Here is a 19,744-nt window from a genome sequence, read left to right as displayed (position 1 = left end):
GTCTGCTCTCATTTCTTTTAATTTCTCTGTAAACTTCTCCTCCAACTTTTTCTCCATTATCTCAACAAATTGCTGCATTTGCTTTTCTATAGTCTCTTGCAACAGATTCTGCAAATCTTTTGCTGTAAAAGCTGATTCAGATTCAGATGCAGAGGACAATGAAGTTTTCACCGAAGACTGCTGCCTCAGGGCAGGAACTTTAGAAGATATAGCCGCCATTTTCACCCTCTATTATTAACTACGCACTTTCACTTACAGATTCAGCAAAGTCCATTGAGTTAAAGATCAAAACATCATCTTCACCAAAATCTCCTGCATCGCTCTGCCTGCGTCCTCATTCTCAAAAGCTCTTCCTTGCTAGCAGGGATGGTTGCGAACGCCCTGTTCTGCTCCAAAAAACCCGGAGCAGAGGCGCCTCGCAGTCCGGAGCATGCCCAGGCTTCGGGGGGGCTCAATCCTTCCGCCGCCAAAACTCTAAGTTCTGGCGGCCCCGGAGAGCTCTACCCCTACCTGGACGCTCACCCCCTCCTCTTCTCCCGAGGTGGGGGCTTCCGAGCCGCCGAACAGCTGATCAACGCTGTTTTCGGCAGCTCTACGGAGCCGCGAGACTGACAGCCAAGAAATGGCTGCCTCCGGCGTCGCCTTGCCATCCGGAAGCCTAAATTGGTTGGCTTTATATGTTTATAGTTTATTTACAAAGTGACAGTTCTGGCATAGAGAGAGGGTGAGTCTTTGTTCCTCATGTTACCAATCCAGATCTTTGCCAGATGCTATTTATTCAAGAACTAAATGTGTATAGATGAATTATACAATTAATTTTATATCTAGTTTGCCCTTGACAAATAAGGGGACAAATATTGTGTTCATATACTTTTCCAGATCCCACATACATTTTAAGACAGGCTTTCCTATTTCCAAATATATTGGATTATCATTCTTATATTTCCCAAAACTTGAAATACATAATAAGCATAAAACAGAGGTGGCAGTGGTTCTATCTGTGCTGCTCTTGGCTAGAGATTATTGAGCAAAGGTGAGGTATGGCTATGAAGGTTAGAGTGAGAATCAGAGATTTAGTGCTGTTTTGGACATAAGGAAAACACTACGGCCTGATGGATAAGTTTACTACAGATTTTGAACCTTTTTCTACGAGGGATTTAGAGTTATTGGATTAGACTTTATACTTCTCCCTATGTGTTCAGTGCACTATTAACAGTTTTTCTTTTTTATTGCAGCTTACTGTGTAATACGTTTTTATAAGCCATTTGTTTCACAGTGTTGTGCATGATGGTTTTATTGTTCTTGAATATTGATGGTGGTGTTAGTCACCCAGTCACCTGGTAAAATGGGTGGCAATATAAATTGAGGAAATAAACATTTCAAAGAACTGGAGGAAATAGAGAGTAATGTTGAGAAACAATTATGCAAAGTAACATAATTCAATTACGCATTTGGGAAAGACCCCTATAGTAAACCTGTAATGGAAATCAGAATGAGTTTATATGAATAAGCCTTTTCTGTTTCATAACTGACTGCTGAAATTAAGAACTATGTGGTCACTTTTTCTAGAATATGACCATAACCTTTTATAATGCATTCTGATGCAATCTCAGATCCTGAGCTATATTGCTACTTATTTTATTGTTAATACAGAGCTTGGAGGACTTCTGAAGTATGTTCGTCCTTTCTTAAACTCCATTAGCAAAGCAAAGGCAGCCCGTCTGGTTCGGTCCCTGCTAGACCTATTCCTAGACATGGAAGCTGCAACAGGACAAGAGGTGAGACAACTGAAATTCAGGCACAGGTATGCTACTTCAAATTCAGAATGTTGGCAGCTGTTTCTGAAAAGTCCTCTTGCAAAACGTTCAGAGCCAGCTTATGTAGAAAATGATATGACAGCAGTGAAGATACAAATAGTAGAAAAATAATTCAGTGTAGTTTTTCTTTTAGGTTGACCTATGTCTTGAATGCATTGAATGGGCCAAATCGGAAAAGAGGACGTTCCTACGCCAAGCTCTGGAGGTATGATGTAACATGCCCATTTTAGTTAACGTAGTGATACACCTGGGTTTGGAAACCTGCCATTCTCTATGCCAGTACACCATACTCAAACATTTGCCATCACTTTAGGTTATTGATGGCATGTTCTCAAGTATTAGTTTGGAGCATGATAAACTTCCAGACTGATATTCACATGTTATTACTGGCATTTTTTCCTCCAGTTTATAATACAAATATCTTTTGCTTCTTAAAGCGTGTCCTGTTATGGTTGAAGTAAAATCTTATCTACATAAATGCATTAATGAAATAATGATTCTACCAGCATGTTGTTCAATGTGTGCCTTTAGTCCATGTTTCTGTTGCACCAATGCCAATCCTTGAACAGCATTCATTTCAAAATCATTACAGGTTACAACAGTTCATTTAGTCACTGTTCAAAGTTACAACTGCACTGGAAAAAGTAACTTATGAGCATTTTTCACACACCGTTTGTAGCATTCCCATGTTCACGTGATCAAAATTCAGAGGCTTGGCAACTGACTCATATTTATGATGGTTGCAGTCACCCAGGGTCATGTGGTCTCCTTTGCTACCTTCTGACAAGCAAAGTCAGTGGGGAAACTAGATTCACTTAACAACCATGTTACTAACTTAACAACTGCAGCAAGAAAGGTCATAAAATGGGGCAAATTCATTTAACTGTCTCGCTTAGTTTGGGCTCAGTTGTGGTCGTAGGTCAAGGACTTACCTATACTTGTTCTACAGATTTCTTTTGCATTACTGTGGATGTACTTCTGTCTTTTTTCTCTGTTTTCTTGCTACTCTTGAAACATGAGTACAGGTGAAACTCGAAAAATTAGAATATTGTGCAAAAGTTCATTTATTTCAGTAATGCAACTTAAAAGGGGAAACTAATATATGAGATAGACTCATTACATGCAAAGCAAGATAGTTCAAGCCGTGATTTGTCATAATTGTGATGATTATGGCGTACAGCTCATGAAAACCCCAAATCCACAATCTCAGAAAATTAGAATATTACATGCAATCAATAAAACAAGGAGTGTACATAGAAGAATATCGGACCTCTGAAAAGTATAAGCATGCATATGTACTCAGTACTTGGTTTGGGCCCCTTTTGCAGCAATTACTGCCTCAATGCGGCCTGGCATGGAAGCTGTCAGCCTGTGGCACTGCTGAGGTGTTATGGAAGACCAGGATGCTTCAATAGCGGCCTTCAGCTCTTCTGCATTGTTCGGTCTCATGTCTCTCATCTTTCTCTTGGCAATGCCCCATAGATTCTCTATGGGGTTTAGGTCAGGCGAGTTTGCTGGCCAATCAAGCACAGTAATCCCACGGTCATTGAACCAGGTTTTGGTGCTTTTGGCAGTGTGGGCAGGTGCCAAGTCCTGCTGGAAAATGAAGTCAGCATCCCCATAAAGCTCATCTGCTGAAGGAAGCATGAAGTGCTCCAAAATCTGGTAGACAGCTGCGTTGACCCTGGACTTAATGAAGCACAGTGGACCAACACCAGCCGATGACATGGCTCCCCAAATCAACACAGACTGTGGAAACTTCACACTGGACTTCAAGCATCTTGCAGTGTGTGCCTCTCCATTCTTCCTCCAGACTCTGGGTCCTTGGTTTCCAAATGAGATGCAAAAGTTGCTCTCATTGAAAAGAGGACTTTGGACCACTGAGCAACAGACCAGGTCTGTTTTTCTTTAGCCCAGGTAAGACGCTTCTGACGTTGTTGTTCAGGAGCGGCTTGACAAGAGGAATACGACATTTGAAGCCCATGTCCAGGATCCGTCTGTGTGTGGTGGCTCTTGATGCACTGACTCCAGCCTCAGTCCACTCCTTGTGAAAGTCCCCAACACTTTTGAATGGCCTTTTCCTGACAATTCTCTCCAGGCTGCGGTCATCCCTGCTGCTTGTGCACCTTTTTCTTCCACACTTTTCCCTTCCACATAACTTTCTATTAATGTGTTTTGATACAGCACTTTGGGAACATCCAACTTCTTTTGCAATTACCTTTTGAAGCTTTCCCTCCTTATGGAGGGTGTCAATGATGGTTTTCTGCACAACTGTCAGGTCAGCAGTCTTCCCCATGATTGTGATTCCTACGGAACCAGTCTGAGAGACCATTTAAAGGCTCAGGAAACCTTTGCAGGTGTTATGGCTTAATTAGCTGATTAGAGTGGGACACTTTGAGCCTAGAATATTGCACCTTTTCATAATATTCTAATTTTCTGAGATTGTGGATTTGGGGTTTTCATGAGCTGTACTCCATAATCATCACAATTATGACAAATCACGGCTTGAACTATCTTGCTTTGCATGTAATGAGTCTATCTCATATATTAGTTTCCCCTTTTAAGTTGCATTACTGAAATAAATGAACTTTTGCACGATATTCTAATTTTTCGAGTTTCACCTGTAGTTTCCCAGGAGTCTTGTCTGCTTCATATTTCATACCTATCAGCTCTAGTTAAGTATCTGAAAATGATAAAGTAGTTTTCATGACAATTCTTTACTTTTTTTCTTTTGTAGGCAAGGCTGATTTCTTTGTATTTTGACACAAAAAGGTATCAAGAAGCATTGCAGTTAGGTAAGTTGACTTCCTAGACTGATCCTAATAATAATTAGGTTTATTCTAGAGATATATAAAATGGAATGAAATAGTGCTTTGTTTTGTTCTGGTAACAGTTTGAAACATCTTTGTTAGAAGCTGAAGTGTTTTCAGGGGTAGGTTATAAGAGTGAAGAGTAGAGAAAAATCAAGGCCATTGGTGTTGATAGAGGCTATGAGGAGAGGGGAAGATCCTGGAAAGATTGTGGAAGGGTAGGCTGTTGAGGCTTGCCATACTGGGAAACGTGGCAGACTGGAAGAGGGAAGGGAGGTGCTGGTTCAGATCATGTTCTGGTCATCAGGGTATGTTTTATTAGGACAGTGTGGCAGTTGAGTGGGGAGCAGGGAAGGTGCTAGAAAGATTAGGCGTGGGCAGGATAGAGGGATATACTGTACTGGCAGTTCTTGAGGGGAGAAAAAAGGTGATATGCACCAGCTTTGCCCTACTTATCCCATAAAAACACTCTCATAGAATATAGTTTTAGCTAAAACCCAGAACAAAAAAGTATTCTTTTTTTCCTGTTGAACTGTAGCCAATCCAAAATGGTTTGGCAAAATGTCCAGAATCCAATGTGTTTGCTGCAAACCTGAAACAAAATACATGTTCTGAACTTTTCAGATTCAATTTAGAAACAAAATTCACAGTGACTTAGTTAAGTAACTGGCAACTGTGCTAGGTTCTCCAGGTTGTAAAGAATAATATTGTTAAGATCTTATTAATGGCTAATTCCATTAGTTAGGCACACAAGATGTATTTGGAAGCTTTGAGAGTATTATACTGATATTGAAAAAGAGAAATACTAGTTTTCGCATCTAGTATATCAGCTTGTATCTACTGTTTTCACTCTATACTGCTATCAAACTAATGCATTAGATTTTTCTTTTTCTGATCAAGTTAAAGGATTCAGAGGAAGGCCTTTAACATGGTGTAAATGCCACCATCGCATTGCTTTTATCAGGATCACAGCTTTTGCGGGAGTTGAAGAAGATGGATGACAAGGCTTTGTTGGTAGAAGTGCAGCTACTAGAGAGCAAGACCTACCATGCTTTGAGCAACCTGCCAAAAGCCAGAGCAGCATTAACCTCTGCCCGTACAACAGCCAATGCAATCTATTGTCCACCGAAGTTGCAGGCAGCATTGGATATGCAATCAGGTAACGCCTCTGCTTTTCATATTATGAGTGCCTTGATCTTGAGTCAACAGGAGTTGCACAAACCAGGAGAGTGTGAGTTCTAGGCTTTCCATAGGCATAACTGTTGGCTGGGTGACTTTGGGCAAGTCACTCTCCCTTGGTCCAGCCGACCTCACAGGGTGGTTGTTGTGGGGAACACAGGAGGCAGGAATATTAGGTATGTTCACCACTTTGAGTTATGTATAAAACAGGATAAAAATCTAATAGTTATAATAGTACAAAAATGCTTATAAGACCACACTGAAGCAGTCTGTCTAGGGAAAATTGTAGCATGTATGTTCCAAAGATGTTTGCATGGAGTTTGAATAAGTCTTTTCCAGAATTATTGTAGGCTGAGAATATCTTCTTTGGATTGTACAGGTAGTCCTTGTGTTACAGTGACAATTGAGACTGGAATTGCCATTGCTAAGCAATGTGGTTGTAAAGCATGACATCACATGACTGCATTGCTTAGTGGCGGCAGTCCGAGATGCCATTATTAAGTGAGGACCTCATGTTGCCATGACTTCTGACTGCCTGTCAGTTTCCCCATTGACTTTGCTTGTGGGAAGCTGGAAGGGAACATCAGAAATCACGATCACATGACTGCAGCTTGCTGCAATGTTGTAATCGCAAACATGATGGTGGGAATGTTGAAGCATCTCAAACTCCAGGGACTAAGTCTGCCCCATTCAGCACCATTGCAAGTTTGAATGGTTGCTGAACAAGTGGTGGTAACCTATAATTGTTGGATTTCTTCTAGCATTTTGAAAAAAATAGCCTTATTTTATAATGTCAATAGTCCGACTAGCGAACCCAATGAAAGGATCCCACGAGGTAGTTAAGTCCCAAAAGGTAAAACTTTATTGGATACACCATCTCGGAACTAAAGAAGCAAAAACAGCTTTGGTTTTCTTGTGCGAAGGCTTGCTTAGTTAAACAATAGATTCCTTTGCCCCCACCCACTGGGTGTTCACATTGTCCAATAGTAATACTTATTTTTGTTATGGGAACAGTCCACTTCTCCATCAAGCACCTGTCTTAGTGACCTTGGTCTTCTTGCAGGCTCTCACAGTCTGTGAACGGCTTCCTGGAATTCCGTTTCCTTCCTTTGCTTTCTACCGTTCCCCCCTTTTCTATAGCAAGTTGATTAGTGATTGACGGTAGCAGGCATCATAGCGATTCAATCTTGACATGCCAAGCCCCTGAAAGGGTAAACCTGGGAAAATATTAAAGACAAATTATCATTATTAATCATGATTAACGTTCCATTATCCTTTAGGACGTTGGGGGTATTTGCCATGGAGTCTTTTTATTAATCTGTCTGCCCTAACATTATTGGCCCCTTCATGGATTACTTGACTTGTCGTGGTGAAGGGGCTTGCGTAATTCAATGAAGCGATGAGCTATGCCGTGCAGGGCCACCCAAGACGGACAGGTCATAGCAGAGAGTTCTGACAAAACGTGATCCACTGGAGAAGGAAATGGCAACCCACTTCAGTATCTTTGCCATGAAAACCCTATGGACTGTACCAAAAGGCAAAACAATATGACGCTGGAAGATGAGCCCCTCAGGTCAGAAGGCATCCAGTATGCTACTGGGGAAGAGCAGAGGGCTAGTACTAGTAGTGCCAAAAAGAATGAAGCGACTGGGGCAAAGCCAAAAGGATGCTCAGCTGTGGATGTATCTGGTGGTGAAAGGAAAGTCCGATGCTGTAAAGATTTTTTCTCCATAGGAACCTGGAATGTAAGATCCATGAATCAAGGCAAGCTGGACGTGGTCAAAAAAGAGATGACAAGACTGAACATCGACATCTTAGGAATCAGCAAACTAAAATGGACAAGAATGGGTGAATTTAATTCAGATGACCATCAGGTATACTAACGCGGGCAACAATCCCTCAGAAGAAATGGAGTAGCCTTCATAGTCAATAAAAGTAGGAAAAGCAATACTGCGATACAATCCCCAAAATGACAGAATGATCTCAGTTCGAATCCAAGGCAAACCATTCAATATCACAATAGTCAAAGTCTATGCCCCAACCACCAGTGCTGGAGAGGATGAAATTGACCGGTTCTATGAAGCCCTACAGCACCTTATAGAACTAATACCAAAAAATGATGTCCTTATCATCATGGGGGATTGGAATGCTAAAGTAGGAAGCCAAAAGATAACCGGAATAACAGGCAACTTTGGCCTGAGTACAAAATGAAGCAGGGCACAGGCTGATAGAATTTTTTCAAGAGAATGCGATGGTCATAGCAAAAACACTTTTCCAACTACCCAAGAGACGGCTCTACACATGGACATCACCAGACAGTCAACACAGAAATCAGATTGACTATGTGCTCTGCAGCCAAAGATGGAGAAGCTCTATACAGTCAGTAAAAACAAGACCAGGCGCTGACTGTGGCTCAGACCATGAGCTTCTCGTTGCAAGATTTAGGCTTAAACTGAAGAAAGTAGGGAAAAGCACTAGGCCACTCCGGTATGAACTAAATCATATCCCTGACGAATATACAGTAGAGGTGACAAATAGATTTAAGGAATTAGATCTGATAGACAGAGTACCTGAAGAACTATGGATGGAGGTTCGCAACATTGTACAAGAGGTAGCAACTAAAACCATCCCAAAGAAAAAGAAATGCAAGAAAGCAAAATGGCTGTCTGAGGAAGCTTTGCAAATAGCTGAGGAAAGGAGGGAAGCGAAAGGCAAGGGAGAAAAAGATACGTCCAATTGAATGCAGAATTCCAGAGAATAGCTAGAAGAGATAAGAATGCCTTCTTAAATGAACAGTGCAAAGTAATAGAAGAAAACAATAGAATAGGGAGGACCAGACATCTTTTCAAGAAAATTGGAGAGATGAAGGGAACGATTCATGCAAAAATGGGCATGATAAAGGACCAAAATGGCAGGGACCTAACAGAGGCAGAAGAGATTAAGAAGAGGTGGCAAAATTACACAGAAGAACTATACAAGAATGAGCTTAACGTCCCTGATAATCACAATGAGGTGGTCACTGACCTCGAGCCAGACATCCTAGAATGTGAAGTGAAGTGGGCCTTAGAAAAGCTGAGCAATAACAAAGCTAGTGGAGGTGACAGTATTCCAGCTGAGCTATTCAAAATCTTAAGAGACGATGCAGTAAAAGTGCTACACTCAATTTGCCAGCAAATTTGGAAAACTCAACAGTGGCCACAGGATTGGAAAAGATCAGTTTACATTCCAATTCCAAAGAAAGGCAGTGCCAAAGAATATTCAAACTATCGCACCATTGCACTCATTTCACATGCTAGTAAAGTTATGCTTAAAATCCTACAAGCTAGAATCCAGCAGTATGTGGATCGAGAACTACCAGAAGTACAGGCAGGATTTCGAAGAGGCAGAGGAACTAGAGATCAAATTGCCCACATATGCTGGATCATGGAGAAAGCTAGGGAGTTCTAGAAAAACATCTGCTTCATTGACTATGCTAAAGCATTTGATTGTGTGGATCACAACAAACTGTGGCAAGTTCTTAAAAAGATGGGAGTACCAGACCATCACATTTGTCTCGAGAAACCTATATGCAGGTCAAGAAGCAAATTGGAAAAGGAGTCCGGCAAGGCTGTATACTGTCACCCTGCCCGTTTAACCTATATGCAGAGCACATCATGGAGAAAGCTAGGGAGTTCCAGAAAAATATCTGCTTCATTGACTATGCTAAAGCATTTGATTGTGTGGATCACAACAAACTGTGGCAAGTTCTTAAAGAGATGGGAGTACCAGACCATCTCATTTGTCTCTTGAGAAACCTACATGCGGGTCAAGAAGCAAATTGGAAAAGGAGTCTGGCAAAGCTGTATACTGTCACCCTGCCCGTTTAACCTATATGCAGAGCACATCATGGAGAAAGCTAGGGAGTTCCAGAAAAATATCTGCTTCATTGACTATGCTAAAGCATTTGATTGTGTGGATCACAACAAACTGTGGCAAGTTCTTAAAGAGATGGGAGTACCAGACCATCTCATTTGTCTCTTGAGAAACCTATATGCAGGTCAAGAAGCAAATTGGGAAAGGAGTCCGGCAAGGCTGTATACTGTCGCCCTGCCCATTTTAACTTATATGCAGAGCACATCATGAGAAAGGCAGGGCTAGATGAATCAAAAGCTGGAATAAAGATTGCCGGGAGAAATATCAACAACCTAAGATATGTAGATGATACCACTCTAATGGCAGAAAGTGAAGAGTAACTGAAGAGTCTCTTGTAGCGGGTGAAGAAGGAGAGTGCAAAACTTGGGTTGAAACTTAACATTAAGAAAACCAAGATCATGGCATCTGGCCCTCTCAATTCCTGGCAAATAGAGGGGAAGAAATGGAAGTAGTGACAGATTTTATTTTCCTGGGCTCCAAGATCACTGCAGATGGGGAATGTAACCAAGAAATTAAAAGACGCTTGCTCCTGGGAAGGAAAGCCATGGCAAATCTAAACAGCACACTAAAAAGCAGAGACATCCCCCTGCCAACAAAAGTGCATATAGTCAAGGCTATGGTCTTCCCATGTGCAATGTATGGCTGTGAAAGTTGGACCATAAGAAAGGCTGAGCGCCAAAGAATTGAGGCCTTTGAACTATGGTGCTGGAGAAGACTCCTGCGAGTCCCTTGGACAGCAAGGCGATCAAACCGGTCAGTCCTAGAGGAGATCAACCCTGACTGCTCTTTAGAAGGCCAGATCCTGAAGTTGAAACTCAAATACTTTGGCCACCTAATGAGAAGGAGGGACTCACTGGAGAAGAGCCTAATGCTGGGAAAGGTTGAGGGCAATAGAAGAAGGGGACGACAGAGAATGAGGTGGCTGGATGGAGTCACTGAAGCAGTAGGCGTGAGCCTAAATGGACTCCAGAAGATGGTAGAGGCCTGGAGGAACGTTGTCCATGGGGTTGTGATGGGTCAGACACGACTTCGCAACTAACAACAACAAGAACATTATAGGCGGCTACCCATTCAGCATCAGCTGAGGGGTAGCCTCTCCACTGTATTAAGTACTGTAATGTTCCCCTAAAAACCCTTGAGTCCAGTATCTTCTTACCCTCATAGTGTTCCTCACCCTCCACCATACCTGGAGGAGGGGGCTTCTTTCCAACTGGCCTCAGGCTAGATTCTTGGAATGGTTTTAACAGGCTGCAATGGAACATCAGATGGACCCAACTTAAGGCTTTTGGCAACCATAGCTCAACTGTCACTGGGTTTATGATCAAAACAATTGGGAAGGGTTCTATATACTTAGGACTTAGTTTCTTACAGGGTTGCCTCAGCTTGAGATACTTGGTAGATAGGTATACCTTATCCCCAATACTAAATTTCTTCTGGGGAGCTCTCTTCCGCTCAGCCTGCCTCTTATGTGATTCCCTGGCCTTACCCAATGCCTTCTATACATCCTCTCCCCCCCCAGGTGGCTTTTAGAGTTTCCATCCATTCAGCTAAAGATATTGAGGAAGGAGGTTCCCTCAGCAGCTCTGGCATCAGTACAAAATCCACTCCTGTAGCTATCTTGAATGGGGTGAACCCAGTGCTACTATGTACTGAGTTATTATACACCACTTCTGCAAAAGGTAGGAGCTCCGCCCTATTGGTCTGCTGATAGTTTACATAGCAACGTAAATATTGCTCTATTAATGAGTTGGTTGTTTCAGCTACCCCATTTGTACTCGGATGAAACCCAGAACTACGTCCCTGTGAGGAACCTATTAGTCTTATAAACTCCTGCCAAAATTTTGCGGTGAACTGCACCACTGGTTGGAGATGATGTCTCGGGAGTCCATGCAGCCGATACACATGCTTCATGAAAAATTTGGCCAAACCTCAGGGTGATGGAATCTTTGGGCACGCCATGAAGTGTGCTTGCTTCGAAAACAAGGTCGATCACAGTCCAAATCACTGTATTCCTGGAACTTTCAGGCAACTCTACAATAAAATCCATGGCAATTTCTTCCCTGGGACTGTTAGGGTTGGCTACTGGCTGTAACAGTCCAGGAGGCTTCCCTGGCAATCATTCCATGGTTGGGCATATCGTGCATCCTGTAACATAGCTCTCTATGTCCTTGTTCATCTTAGGCCACCAGAACTGCCTCTTGGCCAGGTGGAGGGTTTTCACAAACCCGAAATGGCCTGCAGGCTTTACATCGTGATTCTGCTGCAGGATCTGGGCTCTTAGGTTGGGTGGAAAATACAACTTGTTCCCCTTCCAGGCCAGGCCCTCTAATTGTCAACTCTTCTTTGTGATTTCAGAACCACTCATCCTCACTCAGGGCTTCCTTCAATTTCTGGGTTAATTATCGGCTACCTGAGGGAGGGCCGACAACCTTAGCCTTGTGGAGCCTTGTGCTACCAGCTGCCGGGAGGGGATAATCAAGTTAACTATCTCCTCCCAGGTGCTTTTATATTGGGGCAGACAGGAGAGTGCATCTGCAAGGAAACTTTTCCCCCTGGGCAGGTACTGAAGGGTAAAGTTAAATCGATTGATGTACTGAGCCCATTGGACCCGTTTGAGGGATAGTTTCCTTGGGGATTTCAGAGCCTCTTAAGTTCTTGTGGTCCATCTGCACCTCAAAAGGGACCTTGCTGCCCTCTAAAAACTCTCCAGGTCTGCAGCAACCATCGTATCACATAAGCCTCCTCCCACAGCGCCCAATGCCTTTCAGTATCAGTCAGTTTCTGGGAGGTGTAGGCGTAGGGCTGGAGCTTCCCCCTTTCATTCTTCTAGAACAGGACTTCCTCCATGACTACATCGCTAGTGTCGTCCTGTATTACAAAGAGCTCTACTGGGTTTGGGTGCTTGAGGGTAGGCTCTGCAGTGAAGAGCCGCTTAAGCTTTTTGAAAGCTGCTTTACATTCCATAGCCCAATTGAGCAGCTGGTTTGATTTCGGCTTCAACACCCCCCCCCCTCCCATTTTTAGCATTTTGGTTGTACGTTTGCCCTCTGACAAAGAAATGATCAGTCTGTAATTTTAATGGTAGGTTTATTTTAACAGTGAGAGACAGAATAACAACAAAAAAATCTAGAGAAACACATTTCAAAAAAGTTATAAATTGATTTGCATTCTAATGAGTGAAATAAGTATTTGACCCCTTCGCAAAACATGACTTAGTACTTGTTGGCAATCATAGAGGTCATTTTTCTTGTAGTTGGCCACTAGGTTTGCACACATCTCAGGAGGGATTTTGTCCCACTCCTCTTTGCAGATCCTCTCCAAGTCATTAAGGTTTTGAGGCTGATGTTTGGCAGCTCAAACCTTCAGCTCCCTCCACAGATTTTCTATGGGATTAAGGTCTGGAGACTGGCTAGGCCACTCCAGGACCTTAATGTGCTTCTTCTTGAGCCACTCCTTTGTTGCCTTGGCCATGTGTTTTGGGTCATTGCCATGCTGGAATACCCATCCACGACCCATTTCCAGTGCCCTGGCTGAGGGAAGGAGGTTCTCACCCAAGATTTGATGGTACATGGCCCTGTCCATCATCCCTTTGATGCAGTGAAGTTGTCCTGTCCCCTTAGCAGAAAAACACCCTCAAAGCACAATGTTTCCACCTCCATGTTTGATGGTGGGGATGGTGTTCTTGGGCAGCATTCCTCCTCCTCCAAACATGGCGAGTTGAGTTGATGCCAAAGAGCTCAATTTTGGTCTCATCTGACCACAACACTTTCACCCAGTTCTCCTCTGAATCATTCAGATGTTGATTGGCAAACTTCAGACGGGCCTGTACATGTGCTTTCTTGACCAGGGGGACTTTGTGGGTGCTGCAGGATTTTAGTCCTTCATGGTGTAGTGTGTTACCAATAGTTTTTTTGGTGACTATGGCCCCAGCTGCCTTGAGATAATTGACAAGATCCTCCCGTGTAGTTCTGGGCCGATTCCTCACGGTTCTCATGATCATTGAAACTCCATGAGGTGAGATCTTGCATGGAGCCCCAGACCGAGGGAGATTGACAGTTATTTTGTGTTTTTTCCATTTGTGAGTAATCGCATCAACTGTTGTCACCTTCTCACCAAGCTGCTTGGGGATAGTCTTGTAGCCCATTCCAGCCTTGTGTAGGTCTACAATCTTGTCCCTGACATCCTTGGACAGCTCTTTGGTCTTGGCCATGGTGGAAAGTTTGGAATCTGATTGATTGATTGCTTCTTTGGACAGGTTCTTTTATACAGGTAACAGGCTGAGATTAGGAGCACTCCCTTTAAGAGAGTGCATCTAATCTCAGCTCGTTACCTGTATAAAAGACACCTGGGAGCCAGAAATCTTGCTGATTGATAGTGGATCAAATACTTATTTCACTCATTGCAATGCAAATCAATGTATAACTTTTTTGAAATGTATTTTCTGGATGTTTTTGTTGTTATTCTGTCTCTCACTGTTAAAATAAACCTACCATTAAAATTATAGACTGATTATTTCTTTGTCAGTGGGCAAATGTAAAAAATCAGCAGGAGATTAAATATTTTTTCCCTCACTGTAGGTAGGTCTATTTGTGCGAATGAGGATATGAACTGTCAGTAGAAGTTGGCAAAACCCAGAAAGCTCTGCGGTTGCCCTGTGGTCTGTGGGGCTTCCCACTCTAATATGGCCATCACCTTCCCAGGGTCCATTTCCACTCCCTCGCTAGACACAAGATATCCAAACTAGTTTTGTGGAAGTCACATTTGGATAGCTTGGTGTAAAGCTTAGCTTCCAATAGCTTCTTAGAAATTCAGGTAAATGAGGGCAGATACTGTATGATATGTTGACTCAGCCTTCCATCCTTCCGAGGTAGGTAAAATGAGGACCCAGATTGTTGGGGGCAATTAAGCTGACTTTGTAATAATGCCGCTTGGGGGTGTGTGAAAGCCCTAATAAGCAGGCATATACATAGAATGAAGGCTAAGCTTGTAAGCCACCCTGAGTCTTCGGAGAAGGGCGGGATATAAATGGAATTAAAAAAAAATGGAACACACAGCTAGAGGGATTTAAGAAACAGACCAAATAAAAGAGGAGGTGGGGTTGCGCTCTATATAAAAAATAACTACATCTCTACAGAAATAGAACGCAACAATAATGAAGACTGTCTTGAATGCATTTGGGTCAATATAAAAGGGGGAGGATGACATTGCCATAGGTGTATACTATAGGCCACCCAACCAAACAGAGGAAATAGATGAACTTTTTGCTAGTCAGTTACCTAAGGTATGTAGGAAGCTTTCTACCTTCCCCCTTTTCTATGGCAAATTGATTAGTGGTAGAAGCTGGCAGGCATCATAGCAATTCAATCTTGACAATATGAGTAATTCATGCAAAATAGAAACATCTGACTAATGCTTGGGAGATTACAACAAGAAATACATTTCTTGTCATTAGCACCTAGATACAGAATTTATTTGAATTGTTAGCTAATGCTCTTTTGTTAAAGTTTATCCTGAGTTATACTTTTGGACATCTCTTAATCATTTCCTTGACAAGGCTTCTCTGACTTAGCATCTACTTAATATAGTTGGTATTGTTTTGAATCTCATTCAATCTGTTATCCAAATAATTTTAGGTGAAATTTCAAATATTGGAAGAAATTATATTTGCTATTTTGCATGAGTATATGAAAATGAATTTTGTGGGAATTAGAAAAATTTCTAGCCATATACATAAAATTAGTTTTCCTTGCCCTACCCCACAACCCAGGGGATAAAAATATGCAGTTTAAGAATTTTCTGGCTTAGAGAAATAAATAGGACTTGGCAGCAATGTTTTCCCTTATCTTGTACCCCAGATACCTCTGTTATAGACAGACCTATTTTTTATTTTACCTTTAATAGGTATTATCCATGCAGCAGAAGAAAAGGACTGGAAGACAGCATATTCTTATTTTTATGAGGCATTCGAAGGTTATGATTCTGTTGACAGCCCCAAAGCCATCACTTCATTGAAGTATATGCTGCTGTGCAAGATCATGTTAAACTCGTATGTGATTTTTATTTTATTACATAAGGAATGCAACATGTACTTGTTTCCTTTTTTATACCTGCACATAGGATAGTTGCTCTGATCAGATCACATGTTGCTGTTTGCAAAACTCTTGTATGAATAAGTTAAATTTCAAATTCTGATGGTGGTTGAAGAGATACAAATACTAACGGAGGGAAAATGGAGAATTAAAAGCCAGGAAAGGGAGCAAAGAAGGATAGAATATTTGCCTGTCTCCTGTTTAGACTTCTACATATTGGAATTGCATTATCACTGGCAAAATATTTATTTTATTTATTTATTTATTTTATTGCATTTATATACCGCCCTTTCCCTGAGGACTCAGGGCGGTTTACAGGGAGTTAAAAATCAAACATACAAAAGTTAAAAACCAAGTTAAAAAATATTAAATCAACCATGTACTCTTAAAAACCCCAGTTAAAATAATTTTCTCCTCAGCCTGGGCCCGAGAGCTCAAAGAGCCAGGTCTTCAGGCCCCGGCGGAATGATCGGAGGTCGGGGGCATTCCTCAGCTCCACCGGCAGCTGGTTCCAGAGGGCAGGCGCTCCCACTGAGAAGGCCGTATCCCTGGGTGTCACCCGCCGGCAATCTCTTACCGGCGGAACCCTGAGCAGACCCTCCCTGTGGGAGCGCACTGGGCGAAGGGCGTTTGATGCCCTATTTCAGCTCCGTTCTAACTTTAAGAAAGCTGGGCAGCGCTTGTTAGAAGCAAATCCTTAAGAAGAGTGGAAAGGCCAGTATGTTTGAGTTCCTTGCCATCTACAGTAACAGAATTGAATGTTTTTATAACATGCTTCCCTAGTCAGAACAGGATTTGGTCTGAGGAGGCTAAGTTAACTGTTGAGATAGATGCAGGTCCTTGAAATACAACTTATTAGTTCTCATTTCTGACAGTTGAAAGCAAAGGTTCTCTTGGTTTCTCTTCCCCAGGATAAGCAGGCATTTGAAAAAGGAACCTCTAGAAACATTTTTGTCCAATGCCTTATATCAATACTGTCATTTTGTTTTTGATGTTGAAACATGGCAGAATCTGTTTTGTGCTTTTGTTTATATTTATTGATCTTTTTATATTTCTGGCATTTGCAGTGGCTACAAGCAAGTGTTACTCTCTATATATGGAGTCACAAATATTCAAATGGCTGGTTACTTTTTCTCTTGATTATCTTTGGTTCATGCTTATTTGGCAGTCCCATAAAGCATTTTAAATACATTAATATAAAGCTGATAGTGGAATGCAGACATTTCTGGAAAGCAGTGATTATATAGTGAGGTTCATTTGTAGCCTGAGTTCAGTAAATTGATATCTCTGCTTTTTTTACAGACCTGAGGATGTGCAGGCATTGGTGAGTGGAAAGCTTGCACTGCGGTATGCAGGCAGACAGGTATAGAAATCCTGAACTACTTTTTTTGTTCTTGAAATTTTTTCCAATCCTAGTTGACTCCTGTTTAAAAAGTATCCAAATACTGCTCAAAACAGTTACCCACAAATTTGTTCTGCCTCCGCAGCAATAATTCATTAGATGGCTTTTATGTATCCTGGGTACCTTGGGAGTCAGTTGGCATGTGCTCCCTCCTGGATGCAGAGAAAGATGGGCCAGCAGCATTAATTTGGTGATTCATCAAAATGGAGTTTGTTAACAAGTAGCTTCCCTGAACTTATGTCATTGGATTACTACCTTTGAGCCCAATTGAACTTGAAGGCCAGGGGCCTTGACTGGTGTGTGGTATTGATACAGCAGTTTCCTTTTGTTCCATTTCCTGGTCTGAGTCAGATGAGTCAAAATGGAGCAGATCTCTGGCATCTAGAGATTGACAAGATTAGGGCAAACTAGACTGATTTGGAGTTGCTAAAGTGTGAAGTATTTCTCTGCTTTGGCGAGGGAGTTAAATTGTAGGGCTCTTATAATTTATAAAGGCTTTCTTCATGGTTGTCATATCCAAGGATACCAAGAGAGTGTTTTGGCTGCTGCACAGATTATTGCCAGTTTTTAAGTTCATCAAGTGTACTCAGCATTTCTTCTTGCTCACAATTTGGTAAGGCTCCAAAAGAGTTAATTACTACTCTTTCTAAGGAATATATTTTTGGTATTATTTTAGGTTAATTATTTCAACTTTGTCTTGACAAGGATGCTAGAGTTACTGGGTTGCCATAGTCTTTATAATTTGGCATGCTGCCCTTGGCATTGGGCAAGACAATCTCTCAATGCGCTCCTTTTTTCATCCTGAAAAACACATAGTTGATATATTTGTAAAGCACCCCTCAAAGTGCCCAAAACATGGAAGGAATTGTAAATTGGTCAAATGACAGCAAAATAATTTTATATCCTGCCGCACTTTGATACTCTTTTAACAGCACTTTGAAAGAAATGGCTAAATGCCAGAATACAGTAATAGCTCTTCTATTAAACCAGCACCCATTGTTAACTCTAGTAAGTGTAACTTTAAACAGCTTCATTCATTTGAATTATATAACTGCCTGTTTAGGTTTATTTTTTGTGGAATGTGATGCTATAAGATCTCCCTTTATTTGAATGTTCTTAATAGTCTTAATTTGGTTTCCCCAATAGTTTCCGTTAATGACTAGCTGTGGGCTGTTCACTACTACTGCCAGTCTTTTAATCTTAAGTGGAAACTCTTAACTTATTTGCAAGTTTTGCCCAAGAGTTTCAAAAGCTGTTTTCTAAGAAGTCCACATTCTTGTTTATAGATGATTAATATTCAAAGATAGAAAGTACTGTTTGTGCAGTCAGTCAGCATCCCCTAGCAACAAGGTCTGTTGTAAATTCCTTTCAAAGTTGTTTGACCTGCTCAGCCCTCACCAAGGACATATTTTTCTGGAGAAAATTGCTGCTTCAGGGTGGGAAACTAAGGGAATATTCTGATCACCTGATTATGAGAGGTAGACAGCTCTAGAAATGGTTGCTTTTCAGGTTCTGTTTCCAAGAGCCTTGGTGGAGCAGTGGGCTAATGCCTCCTTAAGTAACACCAGCTGCCTGCAATTAGTGCAGGTTCGCATCCCACCAGGCTCAAGGTTGACTCAGCCTTCCATCCTTCCGAGGTAGGTAAAATGAGGACCCAGATTGTTGGGGGCAATTAAGCTGACTTTGTAATAATGCCGCTTGGGGTGTGTGTGAAAGCCCTAACAAGCAGGCATATACATCGAATGAAGGCTACTGCTAAGCTTGTAAGCCGCCCTGAGTCTTCGGAGAAGGGCGGGATATAAATGGAATTAAAATAAAATAAATAAAAATAAAAAATGCCAATTCAAATGGTCATGTGGATTTTAGGTGTGAATAAAGTAAGTAGGATTTGTCTTGTTATTTATTTACAGTTTTCTTGTCCAGGCATACTCATATCTGTCTGCTTTGTGATTTAGGTAGAATCTGGACTTTTATTGCATGGGAGGGGAGAGATTTTGGCTTTTATCTTGAGAGGTTAAATTAGATTGAATTTGAGGATTTTCAGGATGTTATAGCTGTGTAATCTTTGAGTGAGCCATAGGGGTAGTTAACATAAGAGTAGCAGATTGAAATAAAATAAGGATAATATAGATAAAATGAGAAAAAAATACCAAGCAAATAAATTGTCTTCTCAGCTCATCAGGGCCATTTTCTTACTCTCAATACTAGCTAGCACTTCTGTTTTTTAATGAGTTTAGATCAGGCATGTCAAACTCGCGATGTCATGTGATGTTGCACGACTTTTTCCCCATTGCTGGCAATGGGGTGGGTGCAGCTTTGGTGTGATGCATCCGGCCCGTGGGCTGGCAATTTGACATGCCTGGTTTAGATCCTCATCGATGGATTTCAGTTGCAGAGAATACTTGTGGGGCTTTCAGGTACTTCGTTGTAGCAGCCTAAATTTCGGCTTCTACAGGTGAAACTCGAAAAATTAGAATATGTGCAAAAGTTCATTTATTTCAGTAATGCAACTTAAAAGGGGAAACTAATATATGA

General features: G+C 41.7%; 1 protein-coding gene across 1 annotated transcript in view; it reads left to right on the top strand.

The window, feature by feature from the left end:
* Positions 1–19,744, top strand: part of LOC310648262 (26S proteasome non-ATPase regulatory subunit 11-like) — a 41,363-nt gene that overhangs the window by 5,481 nt on the left and 16,138 nt on the right. Inside the window, exons 3-8 of the mRNA XM_083376013.1 lie at positions 1,654–1,778; positions 1,951–2,022; positions 4,555–4,612; positions 5,592–5,786; positions 15,620–15,764; positions 17,110–17,170. Of these exons, the coding sequence (XP_083232139.1) occupies positions 1,654–1,778; positions 1,951–2,022; positions 4,555–4,612; positions 5,592–5,786; positions 15,620–15,764; positions 17,110–17,170 (656 nt within the window). The remainder of the gene's footprint in view (positions 1–1,653; positions 1,779–1,950; positions 2,023–4,554; positions 4,613–5,591; positions 5,787–15,619; positions 15,765–17,109; positions 17,171–19,744) is intronic.

Source organism: Vipera ursinii (genome assembly GCF_947247035.1).
Source record: "Vipera ursinii genome assembly, chromosome: W".
Lineage (NCBI taxonomy): Eukaryota > Metazoa > Chordata > Lepidosauria > Squamata > Viperidae > Vipera > Vipera ursinii.
Note: the sequence above shows the minus strand (reverse complement) of the source record. Positions and strands in the feature narration are given on the sequence as shown.